Source organism: Pseudophryne corroboree, chromosome 7, assembly GCF_028390025.1.
Source record: "Pseudophryne corroboree isolate aPseCor3 chromosome 7, aPseCor3.hap2, whole genome shotgun sequence".
Lineage (NCBI taxonomy): Eukaryota > Metazoa > Chordata > Amphibia > Anura > Myobatrachidae > Pseudophryne > Pseudophryne corroboree.
Window position 1 is genome coordinate 4,395,181 of NC_086450.1, and position 20,618 is coordinate 4,415,798.

Consider the following 20,618-nt stretch of genomic DNA (forward strand, 5'->3'; position numbering starts at 1 on the left):
TGGTATAATGGCAGCACACACACCGGTACCACACATAATAGTGATATAACGGCATCATACACACCGATACCGCACATAATAGTGGTATAACGGCAGCATACACACTGGTACCACACATAATAGTGGTATAACGACAGCATACACACCAGTACCGCACATGATAGTGGTATAATGGCAGCATACACACCGGTACCACACATAATAGTGATATAACGGCAGCATACACACTGGTACCACAAATAATAGTGGTATAACGGCATCATACACTCTGGTACCGCACATGATAGTGGTATAACGGCAGCATACACACCGGTACCGCACATAATAGTGGTATAACGGCATCATACACTCTGGTACCGCACATGATAGTGGTATAACGGCATCATACACGCTGGTACCACACATAATAGTGGTATAACGGCAGCATACACTCTGGTACCGCACATGATAGTGGTATAACGGCATCATACACACAGGTACTGCACATAATAGCGGTATAACGGCAGCATACAAACCGGTACCGCACATGAGGTGGTATAACGGCAGCATACACACTGGTACCGCACATAATAGTGGCATAATGGCGACATACACACTGGTACCGCACATAATAGTGGTGTAACGGCAGCATACACACTGGTACCACAAATAATAGTGGTACCACACATAATAGTGGTATAACGGCAGCATACACACTGGTACCACACATAATAGTGGTATAACGGCAGCATACACTCTGGTACCGCACATAATAGTGGTATAACGGCAGCATACACTATGGTACCACACATAATAGTGGTATAACGGCAGCATACACACTGGTACCGCACATAATAGTGGTATAACGGCAGCATACACTATGGTACCACACATAATAGTGGTATAACGGCAGCATACACTCTGGTACCGCACATAATAGTGGTATAACGGCAGCATACATTATGGTACCACACATAATAGTGGTATTACATTCACACTGGTACCACACATAATAGTGGTATAACGGCAGCATACACACCGGTACCACAAATAATAGTGGTATAACGGCGACATACACACTGGTACCGCACATAATAGTGGTATAACGGCAGCATACACACCGGTACTACACATAATAGTGGTATAACGGCAGCATACACACTGGTACCACACAATAGTGGTATAATGGTGACAGACACACTGGTACCACAAATAATAGTGGTATAACGGCAGCATACACACCGGTACCACACATAATAGTGGTATAACGGCAGCATACACACCGGTACCACACATAATAGTGGTATAACGGCAGCATACACACTGGTACTGCACATAATAGTGGTATAATGGCGACATACACACCGGTACCACACATAATAGTGATATAACGGCAGTATACACACTGGTACTGCACATAATAGTGGTATAACGGCAGCATACACATTGGTACCGCACATAATAGTGGTATAACGGCAGCATACACACCGGTACCACACATAATAGTGGTATAATGGCGACATACACTCTAGTACCATACGTAATAGTGGTATAATGGCGACATATACACCGGTACCGCACATAATAGTGGTATAACGGCAGCATACACACTGGTACCGCACATAATAGTGGTATAACGGCAGCATACACACCGGTACCGCACATAATAGTGGTATAATGGCGACATACACTCTAGTACCACACGTAATAGTGGTATAATGGCGACATACACACCGGTACCACACATAATAGTGGTATAACGGCAGCATACACTCTGGTACCACACATAATAGTGGTATAACGGCAGCATACACACTGGTACCACAAATAATAGTGGTACCACACATAATAGTGCTATAACGGCAGCATACACACCGGTACCACACATAATAGTGGTATAACGGCAGCATACACTCTGGTACCACACATAATAGTGGTATAACGGCAGCATACACACTGGTACCACAAATAATAGTGGTACCACACATAATAGTGCTATAACGGCAGCATACACACTGGTACCACAAATAATAAGAATTTACTTACCGATAATTCTATTTCTCATAGTCCGTAGTGGATGCTGGGGACTCCGTAAGGACCATGGGGAATAGCGGCTCCGCAGGAGACTGGGCACATCTAAAGAAAGCTTTAGGACTAACTGGTGTGCACTGGCTCCTCCCCCTATGACCCTCCTCAAAGCCTCAGTTAGGATACTGTGCCCGGACGAGCGTACACAATAAGGAAGGATTTTGAATCCCGGGTAAGACTCATACCAGCCACACCAATCACACCGTATAACTTGTGATCTGAACCCAGTTAACAGTATGATAACAGAGGAGCCTCTGAAAAGATGGCTCCCAACAATAATAACCCGATTTTTGTAACAATAACTATGTACAAGTATTGCAGACAATCCGCACTTGGGATGGGCGCCCAGCATCCACTACGGACTATGAGAAATAGAATTATCGGTAAGTAAATTCTTATTTTCTCTAACGTCCTAAGTGGATGCTGGGGACTCCGTAAGGACCATGGGGATTATACCAAAGCTCCCAAACGGGCGGGAGAGTGCGGATGACTCTGCAGCACCAAATGAGAGAACTCCAGGTCCTCCTCAGCCAGGGTATCAAATTTGTAGAATTTAGCAAACGTGTTTGCCCCTGACCAAGTAGCTGCTCGGCAAAGTTGTAAAGCCGAGACCCCTCGGGCAGCCGCCCAAGATGAGCTCACTTTCCTTGTGGAACGGGCTTTTACAGATTTTAGCTGTGGCAGGCCTGCCACAGAATGTGCAAGCTGAATTGTACTACAAATCCAACGAGCAATAGTCTGCTTAGAAGCAGGAGCACCCAGCATGTTGGGTGCATACAGGATAAACAGCGAGTCAGATTTCCTGACTCCAGCCGTCCTGGAAACATATTTTCAGGGCCCTGACAACATCCAGCAACTTGGAGTCCCTAGTAGCCGCAGGCACCACAATAGGTTGGTTCAGGTGAAAACGCTGGAACCACCTTAGGGAGAAACTGAGGACGGGTCCTCAATTCCGCCCTGTCCGAATGGAAAATCAGATAAGGGCTTTTACAGGATAAAGCCGCCAATTCTGACACGCGCCTGGCCCAGGCCAGGGCCAACAGCATGACCACTTTCCATGTGAGATATTTTAACTCCACAGATTTAAGTGGTTCAAACCAATGTGACTTTTGGAACCCAAACTACATTGAGATCCCAAATTGCCACTGGAGGCACAAAAGGAGGCTGTATATACAGTACCCCTTTTACAAACGTCTAAACTTCAGGGACTGAAGCTAGTTCTTTTTTGGAAGAAAATTGACAGGGCCGAAATGTGAACCTTAATGGACCCCAATTTAAGGCCCATAGACACTCCTGTTTGCAGGAATGTAGGAATCGACCCAGTTGAATTTCCTCCGTCGGGCCTTACTGGCCTCGCACTACGCAACATATTTTCGCCAATTGCGGTGATAATGTTTTTGCGGTTACATCCTTCCTGGCTTTTGATCAGGATAGGGATGACTTCATCCGGAATGCCTTTTTTTTTTTTTTTTTTCCCTTCAGGATCCGGTGTTCAACCGCCATGCCGTCAAACGCAGCCGCGGTAAGTCTTGGAACAGACAGGGTCCTTGCTGGAGCAGGTCCCTTCTTAGAGGTAGAGGCCACGGATCCTCCGTGAGCCTCTCTTGAAGTTCCGGTTACCAAGTCCTTCTTGGCCAATCCGGAGCCACGAATATAGTGCTTTCTCCTCTCCATCTTATCAATCTCAGTACCTTGAGTATGAGAGGCAGAGGAGGGAACACATACACTGACTGGTACACCCACGGTGTTACCAGAGCGTCTACAACTATTGCCTGAGGGTCTCTTGACCTGGCGCAATACCTGTCGAGTTTTTTATTCATGTGGACGACTTCTGGGTGAAGTCCCCACTCTCCCGGGTGGAGGTCGTGCTGAGGAAGTCTGCTTCCCAGTTGTCCACTCCCGGAATGAATACTGCTGACAGTGCTATCACATGATTTTCCACCCAGCGAAGAATCCTTGCAGCTTCTGCCATTGCCCTCCTGCTTCTTGTGCCACCCTGTCTGTTTACGTGGGTGACTGCCATGATGTTGTCCGACTGGATCAACACCGGCTGACCTTGAAGCAGAGGTCTCGCTAAGCTTAGAGCGTTGTAAATGGCCCTTAGCTTCAGGATATTTATGTGAAGTGATGTATCCAGGCTTGACCCTAAGCCCTGGATATTCCTTCCCTGTGTGACTGCTCCCCAGCCTCGCAGGCTGGCATCCGTGGTCATCAGGACCCAGTCCTGAATGCCGAATCTGCGGCCCTCTAGAAGATGAGCACTCTGCAACCACCACAGGATGGATACCCTTGTCCTTGGTGACAGGGTTATCCGCTGATGCATCTGAAAATGCGACCGGACCATTTGTCCAGTAGGTTCCACTGGAAAGTTCTTGCGTGGAATCTAACGAATGGGATTGCTTCGTAGGAAGCCACCATTTTTACCCAGAACCCTTGTGCATTGATGCACTGAGACTTGGTTCGGTTTTAGGAGGTTCCTGATTAGCTCGGATAACTCCCTGGCTTTCTCTTCCGGGAGAAACACCTTTTTTCTGGACTGTGTCCAGGATCATCCCTAGGAAACAGAAGACAAGTTGTCGGAACCAGCTGCGATTTTGGAATATTGAGAATCCAATCGTGCTGCCGCAACACTACCTGAGATAGTGCTACACCGACCTCCAACTGTTCCCTGGATCTTACCCTTATCAGGGAATCGTCCAAGTAAGGGATAACTAAAATTCCCTTCCTTCGAAGGGATATCATTTCGGCCATTACCTTGGTAAAGACCCGGGGTGCCGTGGACCATCCCTACGGCAGCGTCTGAACTGATAGTGACAGTTCTGTACCATAACCTGAGGTACCCTTGGTGAGAAGGGTAAATTTTGACATGAAGGTAAGCATCCTTGATGTCCCGAGACATCATGTAGTCCCCTTCTTCCAGGTTCGCAATCACTGCTCTGAGTGACTCAATCTTGAATTTGAACCTCTGTATGTAAGTGTTCAAAGATTTTAGATTTTAGATTTAGAATCGGTCTCACCGAGCCGTCTGGCTTCGGTACCACAATAGTGTGGAATAATACCCCGTTCCCTGTTGCAGGAGGGGTACCTTGATTATCACCTGCTGGGAATACAGCTTGTGAATGGCTTCCAAAACTGCCTCCCTGTCAGAGGGAGACGTCGGTAAAGCCGACTTTTGGAAACGGCGAGGGGGAGACGTCTCGAATTCCAATATGTACCCCTGAGATATTACCTGAAGGATCCAAGGGTCTACTTGCGAGTGAGCCCACTGCGCACTGAAATTCATTGAGAACGGGCCCCCACCGTGCCTGAGCTTGTAAAGCCCTAGCGTCATACTGAGGGCTTGGCAGAGGCGGGAAAGGGTTTCTGTTCCTGGGAACTGGCTGATCTCTGCAGCCTTTTTCCTCTCCCTCTGTCACGAGCAGAAAAGAGGAACCTTTTGTCCGCTTGCCAACAAAGGACTGCGCCTGATAATACGGCATCTTATTTTGAGAGGCGACCTGGGGTACAAACGTGGATTTCCCAGCTGTTGCCGTGGCCACCAGGTCTAAAAGACCGACCCCAAATGTCCCCTTTCAAAGGCAATACTTCCAAATGCCGTTTGGAATCCACATCACCTGACCATTTTACTGGTAGAATTGGACAACGCACTTATACTTGATGCCAGTCGGCAATTATTCCGCTGTGCATCATGCATATATAGAAATGCATCTTTTAAATGCTCTATAGGCAATAATATACTATCCTAATATTTCCAGTCAGGGAATCCGACCATGCCCACCCAGCACTGCACCTCCAGGCTGAGGCGATAGCTGGTCGCAGTATAACACCAGTATGTGTGTAAATACCTTTTTGGATACCCTCCTGCTTTCTATCAGCAGGATCCTTAAGGGCGGCCATCTCATGAGATGGTAGAGCCCTTGTTCTTACAAGCGTGTGAGCGCCTTATCCCCCCTAGGGGGTGTTTCCCAACGCACCCTAACCTCTGGCGGGAAAGGGTATGCAGCCAATACTTTTTAAGAAATTATCAATTGTTATCGGGGGGAAACCCACGCATCATCACACACCTCATTTTATTTCTCAGATTCAGGAAAACTACAGGTAGTTTTTCCCTCACCGAACATAATACCCCTTTTTGGTGGTACTCGTATTATCAGAAATGTATAAAAACATTTGCCATTGTCTCAATCATGTAACGTGTGGCCCTACTGGAAATCACGGTTGTCTCTTCACCGTCGACACAGGAGTCAGTATCCGTGTCGGCGTCTGTATCTGCCATCTGAGGTAACGGCCGCTTTAGAGCCCCTGACGGCCTATGAGACGTCTGGACAGGCACAAGCTGAGTAGCCGGCTGTCTCATGTCAACCACTGTTTTTTTATATAGAGCTGACACTGTCACGTAATTTTCAACAGTACATCCACTCAGGTGTCGACCCCCTAGGGGGTGACATCACTGTTACAGACACTCTGCTCCGTCTCCACATCATTTTTCTCCTCATACATGTCGACACAAACGTACCGACACACAGCACACACACAGGGAATGCTCTGATAGAGGACAGGACCCCACTAGCCCTTTGGGGAGACAGAGGGAGAGTATGCCAGCACACACCAGAGCGCTATATATATACAGGGATAACCTTATATAAGTGTTTTTCCCCTTATAGCTGCTGTATGTTTTAATACTGCGCCTAAATAGTGCCCCCCTCTCTTTTTTTAACCCTTTCTGTAGTGCAGGGAAGAGCCAGGGAGCTTCCCTCCAACTGAGCTGTGAGGGAAAATGGCGCCAGTGTGCTGAGGAGATAGGCTCCGCCCCATTTTCGGCGGCCTTATCTCCCGGTTTTTTGTATATTCTGGCAGGGGTTAAATGCATCCATATAGCCCAGGAGCTATATGTGATGCATTTTTTGCCATGTAAGGTATTTCTGTCATGTTTTATTGCGTCTCAGGGCGCCCCCCCCCAGCGCCCTGCACCCTCAGTGACCGGAGTGTGAAGTGTGCTGAGAGCAATGGCGCACAGCTGCAGTGCTGTGCGCTACCTTATTTGAAGACAGGAACGTCTTCTGCCGCCGCTTTCTCCGGACCTCTTCGCTCTTCTGGCTCTGTAAGGGGGCCGGCGGCGCGGCTCCGGGACCCATCCAGGCTGAACCTGTGATCGTCCCTCTGGAGCTAATGTCCAGTAGCCAAGAAGCCCAATCCACTCTGCACGCAGGTGAGTTCGCTTCTTCTCCCCTTAGTCCCTCGATGCAGTGAGCCTGTTGCCAGCAGGTCTCACTGAAAATAACAAACCTAAACTAAAACTTTCACTAAGAAGCTCAGGAGAGCCCCTAGTGTGCACCCTTCTCGTCGGGCACAGAGATCTAACTGAGGCTTGGAGGAGGGTCATAGGGGGAGGAGCCAGTGCACACCAGATAGTCCTAAAGCTTTCTTTAGATGTGCCCAGTCTCCAGCGGAGCCGCTATTCCCCATGGTCCTTACGGAGTCCCCAGCATCCACTTAGGACGTTAGAGAAAATAGTGGTACCACACATAATAGTGCTATAACGGCAGCATACACACTGGTACCACACATAATAGTGGTATAATGGCGACATACACACTGGGTCGACCCTATTTAGGTCGATACTTATTAGGTAGACCGGCAGTAGGCGACACATGGAAAAAGTCGGATGTTGGCATGGAAAAAGGTCGACGTGAGTTTTCTTGAGTGTCGTTTTCTTCGTAAAGTGACCGGGAAGACCAATCCGTGCACAGTGTCCGCTCGCCATGCTTCGGGCAGGCTGCCTCGCTCCGTTACCGCTGCACTCGGCACAGGTTACTGTTCTCAATCATAGTCCACGTGGATCGCAAAGTATGAAAAGATAATAAAAATAACAAAAAACTCATGTTGACTTTTCCATGTGTTGTCCTTATCCTCTGGTCGACCTTTTACAGGTGTCGACCAATAGCGGCCGACCTAAGTAAGGTCGACCGAAGGACCATATCCTCACCGGGTTACCAGCTCCAGTCAACTCCAGGTCTAGAAAAAAACCTCTAAGGGGTATATTCAATTGGTGTCGAAAACTGCCGTCTGTCAAAAAGACAGCACTTTTCGACTTTTTAAGGTCGAAACGTGATTCGACCTATTCAATGCTTTTCGACAAGTCGATGAATTCGACTTGTCGAAAAGCACGTGGATTGGCGGAATAGCTGCTGATCCACGTGCTTGTGTCGAAAACTGGTCCAAAACAGACAGGTTTTTGCCCCCTTTTCAACCATCTCAGTCCGACATAAAAAAATGTCGGACTGAGATATGGGACCCGAGAGGAGTAGAGGGGGTAGAGCCGCAGGGAGACGGGGTACAGCAACGGGCATACAGTGGAGATAAGCGCTACAGCACAGCACTACAGCAGGATGTCTCACAGCCGCGCCAGTCACAGCAGCTTCCACCAAGTGAGGTCACGCTTGCTGCAGCCGGGTGGACACTGCCGTGAGGTCGGGCGGCTGTGTGACATCCTCCTGTAGCGCTGATTTCCTCCGTCTGCCCGCGGCTGTCCCCGCTGGTCTCCCTGCGGCTCCTCCCCCCCGTCTCCTCCTCTGCGTCCCTCATCTCAATTCGACTTGAAAAAGTCGAATTGAGATGAGATTGAATAGGGGTTGTCGGATCCATTCCAACAAATACATGTCAGAATGGATCCGACTTTAATTGAATATACCCCTAAACAACCACATGCCAAATGTTTCAGCTATGTACAGACAGCAGAATAATAAAGTAATACTAAAACACACACACACATATATTTATTTATATATACACACACACACACACACACACACACACACACACACAATAGCAAAATAATCTGAAGCGTTCCGTTTCTCCTACGTTATCCATACCGTATGCTACGCTGATATTATTTCCTAAGAATCATTTTATTTCAAGACAATTGTATTTTTCCCACTTGTAAAGATGAAGAGACCTCCTAGCACTGGGCTGCATGTATGGAAGTGACTGAGGAAGGAAGCAATCTAACAGCTAATAGAGTAAGGAGACGATTGTTATCAGTGACAGGAAACGGGAGTATTAATAACCGCAGTGATGTCACACCTCGCTAGGAGCCTCCTCTATAGCTGGGTCACAGCTGGATTAGTAGAATGAGGACAATTTTCTGACACGTTTCCACCAAATGTGTAAGGAAATTTGCATAAAAACAACACTGCATATAGAATAAAACAGCACGACACATACAGGAGGAATAATTCCCGCAACATAAAACTTAAATAAAATATGTGATCTTATGATGTTGTGACCAAAGGAAAAAAAACATTTGGGAAGGGAATGAGAACGATGGAGGTAGCACAGCCACCTAGATCTCTTCATGAGTAATATTCAGGGCAGGGGAAACAGATATTACGCCTGGATTCTTACCTTAAATCTCAGCAACCACTGAGTGTACAGAGGAAGCAATAAGAGAGGTAGAGAGATGTAACCGGGGTTAGTTTGGTCTTTACAAATCGTTACAAGAAAGCAGAAAAGAACAATATGCTCAGTATTTATTCATGATTATACGCCACAGTATACAGCGCAAACCTGAGTAACGCGTGGATCCCATACAGCTTTAATAGGTATAGGGTAGAGGTACCCAAACGCGGTCCACAAGGCACCCCAACGGTCCTGCTTTTAAATGTATCCATGCTTGGCCACAGGTGACTTAATTAGCACCTTAAATGTAACCATCTCTGCTGAGCCATGGATATACCTAAACCCTGGACTGTTGGGGTGCCTAGAGGACAGAGTTTGGGAACCTCTGGATTAGGGTTAGGCTGGGGGAGGTGAGAGTTAGGCTGCAGCAGGGGCTTAGGGTAAGGTTGCAGCAGGGGCTTAGGGTTAGGCTGCAGGAGGGGCTTAGGGTTAGGCTGCAGGAGGGGCTTAGGGTTAGGCTGCAGGAGGAGCTTAGGGTTAGGCTGCAGGAGGGGCTTAGGGTTAGGCTGCAGGAGGAGTTTAGGGTTAGGCTGCAGGAGGAGTTTAGGGTTAGGCTGCAGCAGGGAATTAGGGCTAGGCTGCAGGAGGGAATTAGGGTTAGGCTGCAGGAGGGGCTTAGGGTTAGGCTGCAGGAGGGGCTTAGGGTTAGGCTGCAGCAGGGGTTTAGGGCTAGGCTGCAGCAGGGGTTTAGGGCTAGGCTGCAGCAGGGGCTTAGGGTTAGGCTGCAGCAGGGGTTTAGGGCTAGGCTGCAGCAGGGGCTTAGGCCTAGGCTGCAGCAGGGGCTTAGGGTTAGGCTGCAGGAGGGAATTAGGGTTAGGCTGCAGGAGGGAATTAGGGTTAGGCTGCAGGAGGGAATTAGGGTTAGGCTGCAGGAGGGGCTTAGGGTTAGGCTGCAGCAGGGGCTTAGGGTTAGGTTGCAGCAGGGGCTTAGGGTTAGGTTGCAGCAGGGGCTTAGGGTTAGGTTGCAGGAGGGGCTTAGGGTTAGGCTGCAGGAGGGGCTTAGGGTTAGGCTGCAGGAGGGGCTTAGGGTTAGGCTGCAGGAGGGGCTTAGGGTTAGGTTGCAACAGGGGCTTAGGGTTAGGTTGCAGCAGGGGCTTAGGGTTAGGTTGCAGCAGGGGCTTAGGGTTAGGTTGCAGCAGGAGTGGGATTTGGGTAGGGTTAAAACACTCACCGGGATCCACACTTTGATCGTCGGGATGCCGCTGTCAGCATCCTGATCATCACAATAGTGACTACTAGGATTTCATACGATACACTTTATTGTCATTAACAAAACAGCACTGAAGTGCCAACGGAAATCAAATTAACACAAACAGTAAATATGTCCATCAAACTCAGATTTGTGCATGTGACATTAGTAAGAGAACAGCGGTTACACACACACACACGTCGTGCACGCACACTGCTGAACGCTCATTGGATGGCAGCCTCTCTAATCCCATGCAGTGTGGATAACTAGGATCAGTATGATACTTCTAGCTCTCAAACACTCTGAATTCCAGGTAGTGCCACAGCGGTAACTCTGCCGGCAGTCATGGCCACACGTTCCCGCTCAGCAGCATAACACTTCCCATACCATAGGTCAAGACACTCTCAACCATACGCCGGTAAAAATGGAGACCAGAGGAGCACATGTAATATTTATGATCCACAGCGATTCCGGTAATTTATGGATAGGAATGTGGGTGTGAGTCTCACTACAGTAATGGGTGCCATTGGGGCCGATTTAATTGTTTTTTACATGCCCGCCACTAGATGGCGCCCGACGGCAGAAATTCAAATGTTCTGCTATTCGGGCTCCCAGCAGCCGCGGAAGACATTTTTTCTTGCAGCCTCCTGAGGAGTGGGAAAAATGTGTGGAAACTCGGAAATGTGGACGCCCAAAGCAGGGAATTTAGACAGTTATAGCCGTTTCAGGCGGCTAAACCAGGTCTGTTTGGGCGCCCAAATACAACTGAATTGTGACAATTGTTTGGGCATCTAAACTTTCCTGTTCAATCAAAATTTTCAGACACACAAAACAATTGAATCAGTCCCACTGTCTCATTACCACTGCACACCTGCAGCACAAACAGGCTACCACCCCATTGTGGCAGAGGGTTGTGTTATTTGTTACAAACGTGAACACTGCCTACAGATTTGTGTCGCAGTGATTACACTGGGCTTAAGCTGCTGGACCACATCACAGATACATAAAGCCCATATAGACGGGCCGATGCGGGAGAGATGTGTGCTGAGCAAAAATCTTGCTTTCTATCATTTTTTAACTTTTATAAAAAAAAAATAAAAAAAAATAGAATACTGTGGCCGGACAGCCCTGGTGGCCACATGGACAATGGCGGCCGTGGCACTGAAGGGGTTAACCCCTCGTGCCCAGCCGCATTAGGAGGACAATGGGCGCTTGGCGCCACTTTTAAACTGTGCACTGGCGCTAGGCGCCATCTTTAAATGTATTGCGGGTGCTAGGCACCGGGTATTTAAAATATGTTTAATAATGTGTCTTAATATGTTATATTGCTGCGCTGTGTGTAGTTGGAGAATTATGGACTGCGCGGTTATAGAACTGCAGGGACAGGGCACTTATGAGGAAAGTACAAGGTATTTTGTTTCTAAAAGACCTTGACAATTGTTGTTCCGCAACTTGTACATAGCCAGTCATATGTTACTTGTCCTAGCTAAAGCAGGGTGGTGATTAGCAGGCCTTTTGGTGGGCAACATTTTCTTTCAGGTACAAACAAAGGTTTGGAAAGAAGACTGTGCTTTCAGCATCTCCTGTGGTGTGATAACTCAGAACTGGTTTTGCATGGAGACACAAGTGGCTGCTAAATCAGATTGTGTTTTATGAATGCAGACTAGTGGGTTTCGTTTAACAACAGTTTGATGTAACATTTCTTAGGCTGCATTATGTGTGATGCAGATTATGTTCAACTTACAGTATAAGAACGTTGTCTATGTGTGAGAGGGTGAATGCAATTGAAATGCAAGTTACATTTACATTTGTGAAAGAGACAGGAACATGGTAATCAGATTATGTTTGGGAAAGCCACTGGTTTGGTTATATATGAAGAGGAGCAGGAATGTGCTTTATCTAATTCTTAACTTTTGAAATGTAACTTGTAATTATTTATATTTTGTGCGATAACCTGATTGGTTGGAGAAGACAGGGAGGGCTTACCCCCTGTGTACTGTGTGTAGAAATGAGATAAAAAGAGGAGGCCTGTGAGCTTCAGAATGTATTATACCAGTATCATTCTGCTGTAACATCTTGCTGTATTGCTGAGCCTTTTTGAAGGCTGTATTTGGCATTAAATATCATCTGCCTCAAGAAGATTGCTTCATCTTGTGACCTGCAGGCCTATGCCAAACACAGCCCCGTTCTCTGGCTGTCCAGGGAGCACCCAACATCTCCAAGTTCCCAACATCTCCAAGTTCCGCCTTCCGGCAGAGGCCTAGTCAAGCGACTAGTGGGGATTCGTCAACACCACACAGGTGTGGTAAGGCGGCGTGTCGGCACATACAGAGCAGAACCGTGGTTCCAAACGCCACGGCAGGTTAGGAGTTTGGTGGTGGCAGCATAAACCCACCCACGGCGCAGTGGGTGGAGTCAGTAACAGGCGGTTACTGGCGGTAAGCAGGAATCCCCTATGAGGCCAGGTCCCGTGTGACCTAAATATCCATTCTGTGTACTGGGGACAGGACGCGAAAAGCGGTGGGGGCTTTCGTACGGGACCGTCCGGTCACAAATACACACACACACATATATATTTTATATATATATATATATATATATATATATATATATATATATATATATATATATATATATATATATTTTTTTTTTTACTAATAAGATCTTATACAGTTATCCAATGTAAGTTTCCACTTTTTGGGGTATAGGCCGATATCCCCATCCCGGAATGACCGCACAAACCCTGGAGATGAGCATTTTATAATTGAATACAACTGACGGGCAGTAAGCAAAATTACCATGTGACATGTGCGTTACGTCAACCCACTGTAAACCAAACGCTTACTGCAGCTAAATGAATTTGGCCCCAGTAGTTTGCGAGCTAGAATAGTGAAACACTGACACAAATAATAAAAAGATGGCAGCAGTTCTGAGCAGGAAGAAATCTAATTCTGTATGTACCTTCACCCCATGTCCAGTGTCATCCAGAATTGTGTAGTCAATGGGTTTCCGGATGTAACGGACTGGTCTCTCCAAGTTCGCTGGAGCAATAATTTTGTGTGTTCTAGAAGTATTTTTGTTGGTTGTTAAAATTCCGATCTCTCTTCTTGCAACTTTTTCTTTGTGGATATCCACCGTCTGTAATATTAATTCATCTCATATTAACACAATTAGTAGGCAGAAAACAAGAGCAAACATTAAAGGGGAGTTAATGGGATGTGAAAATGTGCTTATCATTTCAGGAACAAAGTACCAAATAGAGGACAAAATCACCAGGCGACATTTTACCATAAAAATAGAAAACTAAGTTGCATTAACAAAATTTTCAATTATAACATTTAGTTTACACCTACAGATAAATTTCTAACTACAAAAAAAAACAAAGTCCTTTTTTCAATGTAAACAATGTTGCAACACAATGCAGTATCAGTGGTACAAGTCATAATATACAATAATGTATCTAGGGTGTATAGTAAAATATGGCCAAAAAAAGACATGCTGTACTGATGGGGAATGGGTGTAATGATGGGGGACATGTAGGGTGAGGGGCTGTACTGATGGAGAATGGGTGTAATGATGTGGGACATGTAGGGTGAGGGGCTGTACTGATGGGGAATGGGTGTAATGATGGGGGACATGTAGGGTGAGGGGCTGTACTGATGGGGAATGGGTGTAATGATGGGGGACATGTAGGGTGAGGGGCTGTACTGATGGAGAATGGGTGTAATGATGGGGGACATGTAGGGTGAGGGGCTGTACTGATGGGGAATGGGTGTAATGATGTGGGACATGTAGGGTGAGGGGCTGTACTGATGGAGAATGGGTGTAATGATGTGGGACATGTAGGGTGAGGGGCTGTACTGATGGAGAATGGGTGTAATGATGTGCGACATGTAGGGTGAGGGGCTGTACTGATGGGGAATGGGTGTAATGATGGGGGACATGTAGGGTGAGGGGCTGTACTGATGGGGAATGGGTGTAATGATGGGGGACATGTAGGGTGAGGGGCTGTACTGATGGGGAATGGGTGTAATGATGGGGGACATGTAGGGTGAGGGGCTGTACTGATGGGGAAAGGGTGTAATGATGGAGGACATGTAGGGTGAGGGGCTGTACTGATGGAGAATGGGTGTAATGATGGGGGACATGTAGGGTGAGGGCTGTACTGATGGGGAATGGGGGTAATGATGGGGGACATGTAGGGTGAGGGGCTGTACTGATGGGGAATGGGTGTAATGATGGGGTACATGTAGGGTGAGGGGCTGTACTGATGGGGAGTGGGTGTAATGATGGGGGACATGTAGGGTGAGGGCTGTACTGATGGGGAATGGGAGTAATGATGGGGGACATGTAGGGTGAGGGCTGTACTGATGGGGAATGGGGGTAATGATGGGGGACATGTAGGTGAGGGGCTGTACTGATGGGGAATGGGTGTAATGATGGGGGACATGTAGGGTGAGGGGCTGTACTGATGGGGAATGGGTGTAATGATGGGGGACATGTAGGGTGAAGTGCTGTACTGATGGGGAATGGGAGTAATGATGGGGGACATGTAGGGTGAGGGGCTGTACTGATGGGGAATGGGGTAATGATGTGTGACATGTAGGGTGAGGAGCTGTACTGATGGGGAATGGAGGTAATGATGTGGGACATGTAGGGTGAGGGGCTGTACTGATGGGGAATGGGTGTAATGATGGGGGACATGTAGGGTGAGGGGCTGTACTGATGGGGTATGGGTGTAATGATGGGGGACATGTAGGGTGAGGGGATGTACTGAAGGGGAATGGGTGTAATGATGGTGGACATGTAGGGTGAGGGGATGTACTGAAGGGGAATGGGTGTAATGATGGGGGGCATGTAGGGTGAGGGGCTGTACTGATAGGGAATGGGTGTAATGATGGGGTACATGTAGGGTGAGGGGCTGTACTGATAGGGAATGGGTGTAATGATGGGGGACATGTAGAGTGAGGGGCTGTACTGAAGGGGAATCGGTGTAATGATGGGGGACATGTAGGGTGAGGGGCTGTACTGATGGGGAATGGGTGTAATGATGGGGGATATGTAGGGTGAGGGGATGTACTGATGGGGAATGAGGGTAATGATGGGGGACATGTAGGGTGAGGGGCTGTACTGATGGGGAATGGGTGTAATGATGGGGGACATGTAGGGTGAGGGGCTGTACTGATGGGGAATGGGTGTAATGATGGGGGACATGTAGGGTGAGGGGCTGTACTGATGGGGAATGGGTGTAATGATGGGGGACATGTAGGGTGAGGGGCTGTACTGATGGGGAATGGGTGTAATGATGGGGCACATGTAGGGTGAGGGGCTGTACTGATGGGGAATGGGGTAATGATGTGGGACATGTAGGGTGAGGGGCTGTACTGATGGGGAATGGGTGTAATGATAGGGGACATGTAGGGTGAGGGGCTGTACTGATGGGGAATGGGTGTAATGATGGGGGACATGTAGGGTGAGGTGCTGTACTGATGGAGAATGGGAGTAATGATGGGGGACATGTAGGGTGAGGGGCTGTACTGATGGGGAATGGGTGTAATGATGGGGGACATGTAGGGTGAGGGGCTGTGCTGATGGGGAATGGGTGTAATGATGGGGGACATGTAGGGTGAGGGGCTGTGCTGATGGGGAATGGGTGTAATGATGGGGGGCATGTAGGGTGAGGGGCTGTACTGATGGGGAATGGGTGTAATGATGGAGGACATGTAGGGTGAGGGGCTGTACTGAAGGGGAATGGGGGTAATGATGGGGGACATGTAGGGTGAGGGGATGTACTGATGTGGAATGGGAGTAATAATGGGGGACATGTAGGGTGAGGGGCTGTACTGATGGGGAATGGGAGTAATGATGGGGAACATGTAGGGTGAGGGGCTGTACTGATGGGGAATGGGTGTAATGATGGGGGACATGTAGGGTGAGGGGCTGTACTGATGGGGAATGGGTGTAATGATGGGGAACATGTAGGGTGAGGGGCTGTACTGATGGGGAATGGGTGTAATGATGGGGAACATGTAGGGTGAGGGGCTGTACTGATGGGGAATGGGTGTAATGATGGGGGACATGTAGGGTGAGGGGCTGTACTGATGGGGAATGGGTGTAATGATGGGGGACATGTAGGGTGAGGGGCTGTACTGATGGGGAATGGGTGTAATGATGGGGGACATGTAGGGTGAGGGGCTGTACTGATGGGGAATGGGTGTAATGATGGGGGACATGTAGGGTGAGGGGCTGTACTGATGGGGAATGGGTGTAATGATGGGGGACATGTAGGGTGAGGGGCTGTACTGATGGGGAATGGGTGTAATGATGGGGGACATGTAGGGTGAGGGGCTGTACTGATGGGGAATGGGGGTAATGATGGGGGACATGTAGGGTGAGGGGTTGTACTGATGGGGAATGGGTGTAATGATGGGGGACATGTAGGGTGAGGGGCTGTACTGATGGGGGATGGGAGTAATGATGGGGGACATGTAGGGTGAGGGGCTGTACTGATGGGGAATGGGTGTAATGATGTGGGAAATGTAGGGTGAGGAGCTGTACTGATGGGGAATGGGGGTAATGATGTGGGAGATGTAGGGTGAGGAGCTGTACTGATGGGGGACGGGAGTAATGATGGAGGACATGTAGGGTGAGGGGCTGTACTGATGGGGAATGGGTGTAATGATGGGGACATGTAGGGTGAGGGGCTGTACTGATGGGGAATGGGTGTAATGATGGGGGACATGTAGGGTGAGGGGCTGTACTGATGAGGAATGGGTGTAATGATGGGGACATGTAAGGTGAGGGGCTGTACTGATGGGGAATGGGTGTAATGATGGGGGACATGTACGGTGAGGGGTTGTACTGATGGGGAATGGGTGTAATGATGGGGGACATGTAGGGTGAGGGGTTGTACTGATGGGGGATGGGAGTAATGATGGGGGACATGTAGGGTGAGGGATTGTACTGATGGGGAATGGGGGTAATGATGGGGGACATGTAGGGTGAGGGGCTGTACTGATGGGGAATGGGTGTAATGATGGGGGACATGTAGGGTGAGGAGCTGTACTGATGGGGAATGGGTGTAATGATGTGGGACATGTAGGGTGAGGGGTTGTACTGATGGGGGATGGGAGTAATGATGGGGGACATGTAGGGTGAGGGGTTGTACTGATGGGGAATGGGGGTAATGATGGGAGACATGTAGGGTGAGGGGCTGTACTGATGGGGAATGGGTGTAATGATGGGGGACATGTAGGATGAGGAGCTGTACTGATGGGGAATGGGGGTAATGATGATGGGGGACATGTAGGGTGAGGGGCTGTACTGATGGGGAATGGGTGTAATGATGGGGAATGGGGGTAATGATGGGGGACATGTAGGGTGAGAAGCTGTACTGATGGGGGACATGTAGGGTGAGGGGTTGTACTGATGGGGAATGGGTGTAATGATAAGGGACATGTAGGGTGAGGGGTTGTACTGATGGGGGATGGGAGTAATGATGGGGGACATGTAGGGTGAGGGGTTGTACTGATGGGGAATGGGGGTAATGATGGGGGACATGTAGGGTGAGGGGCTGTGCTGATGGGGAATGGGTGTAATGATGGGGGACATGTAGGGTGAGGGGCTGTACTGATGGGGAATGGGTGTAATGATGGAGGACATGTAGTGTGAGGGGTTGTACTGATGGGGAATGGGGGTAATGATGGGGGACATGTATGGTGAGGGGCTGTACTGATGGGGAATGGGTGTAATGATGTGGGACATGTAGAGTGAGGGGCTGTACTGATGGGGAATGGGTGTAATGATGGGGGATATGTAGGGTGAGGGGCTGTACTGATGGGGAATGGGTGTAATGATGGGGGATATGTAGGGTGAGGGGCTGTACTGATGGGGAATGGGTGTAATGATGGGGGACATGTAGGGTGAGGGCTGTACTGATGGGGAATGGGAGTAATGATGGGGGACATGTAGGGTGAGGGGCTGTACTGATGGGGAATGGGAGTAATGATGGGGGACATGTAGGGTGAGGGGCTGTACTGATGGGGAATGGGTGTAATGATGGAGGATATGTAGGGTGAGGGGCTGTACTGATGGGGAGTGGGTGTAATGATGGGGGACATGTAGGGTGAGGGCTGTACTGATGGGGAATGGGAGTAATGATGGGGGACATGTAGGGTGAGGGCTGTACTGATGGGGAATGGGTGTAATGATGGGGGACATGTAGGGTGAGGGCTGTACTGATGGGGAATGGGAGTAATGATGGGGGACATGTAGGGTGAGGGCTGTACTGCTGGGAAGTACTTTTTCTTAATATTATCCAAACTTGTATGTAAACACTTAAGAAGATACTTTTATTTGCTGAAATACACTTGATGGCTATAATGTTTTTCTCCTTTAAAATAAAAAAAAGCTTTAATAGCTAACCTTGTAAAACCACGTGTCTGCCTGCTGCACTATGCGAATGGCCACAAACAGCCTTCTGCTGATATCTTACTTGTAGCTTTATTCTGGTTCCCGGAGATTTCCCAACTCTCTCAAACACGTCCCGTAGTTAATACAATGCGGAGGTACCCGAAAAGGGGTAATTCAGAGTTGATCACAGCAGCAAATTTGTTAGCAGTTGGGCAAAACCATGTGCAGTGCAGGTGGGGCAGATGTAACATGTGCAGAAAGAGTTAAGACTTGGGTGGGTTACAGTGTTTCTGTGCAGGGTAAATACTGGCTGCTTTATTTTTACACTGCAATTTAGATTTAAGTTTGAACACACCCCACCCAAATCTATCTCTCTCTGCACATGTTACATCTGCCCCACACATAGTTTTGCCCAACTGCAAACAAATTTGCTGCTACGATCAACTCTGAATTACCCCCAATGCCTGCAACTTGCTGCTTCTAATTGAATTGTGGAAACTCTTCCAATTTTTGTTGGCAAAGCTTTCCCACAATATATGTTATCAAGTTAATGTGGGACTTTACAGTACGGAACTTGCAGCTAATGAGTTCACATATCCACTTTATGTCAAAAGAACTAAGTCTACCCTATGACTTCAGAAATAATGACATGTAACAGGCAATACGTGGATCAATGATTGCTAAGAGACTAATATATCAAATTTAAAAACAATTTTCCCAGATCACAGACTGTAAGTAGGCATGGACAGAAATCACTAAGGGAAAAATAACTGAGATCTCTGAATTATTATGTAGGATGCAAATCTCTATTGCTGATCCATTGCAGTGTGCTGGGGTTTTGTTTTCTCTTGTACAGATAACCCCCTCCCTTACATGCACTTCTGATGGACCAATACATTGATTTAAATAACTGTCATTCTGTGTATCACTGATCTGAGAGGGATGTACAGTATGTGATCAGTAGCCAGAAGGTATGCCGATCCGGGTGGTATTCATGTGACCGCCGGTCAGCTGACCGACAGTCACATGACCTCCTCCACCAGCCCGACGGGTCACTGTCCCGATGGTCGGCATGCCGACCAACAGGGACTATTTCCACTCGTTGGTGTCCACGACACCCATAGAGTGGGAATAGAACCCGTGGTCACCGAGCCCGCAGCGCGGCGAACGCAGCGAGCCCGCAAGGGGCTTGCTGCACTCGCCCCTCCCCGCCGGGATCCCAGCGTCGGTATGCTGCCGGGATCCCGGCGTCGGTAAGCTGACCGGCGGTCAGGAGACCGCCGGTCAGCCGTACTACACTCTGCCGATCCTTGTAGTGGTGAGTAGGATCTCAATTTAGAAATACATAAAATAAGAATTTACTTACCGATAATTCTATTTCTCGTAGTCCGTAGTGGATGCTGGGGACTCCGTAAGGACCATGGGGAATAGCGGCTCCGCAGGAGACTGGGCACAAAAGTAAAGCTTTAGAACTACCTGGTGTGCACTGGCT

The 20,618-nt window shown here is 48.4% G+C and overlaps 1 protein-coding gene across 35 annotated transcripts in view; it reads right to left on the bottom strand.

The window, feature by feature from the left end:
• The window catches only part of ABI2 (abl interactor 2), a 247,883-nt gene that overhangs the window by 114,306 nt on the left and 112,959 nt on the right, over positions 1 to 20,618 (bottom strand). For 20 of the 35 annotated variants that reach the window (XM_063932626.1, XM_063932624.1, XM_063932625.1 and 17 more), the window contains exons 3-4: positions 13,676 to 13,852; positions 9,472 to 9,489 (exon numbers count right to left, since the gene is read on the bottom strand). In XM_063932626.1, coding sequence (XP_063788696.1) covers positions 9,472 to 9,489; positions 13,676 to 13,852 — 195 coding nt within the window. The remainder of the gene's footprint in view (positions 1 to 9,471; positions 9,490 to 13,675; positions 13,853 to 20,618) is intronic. The other 15 variants (XM_063932629.1, XM_063932628.1, XM_063932644.1 and 12 more) reach the window with 1 other exon arrangement.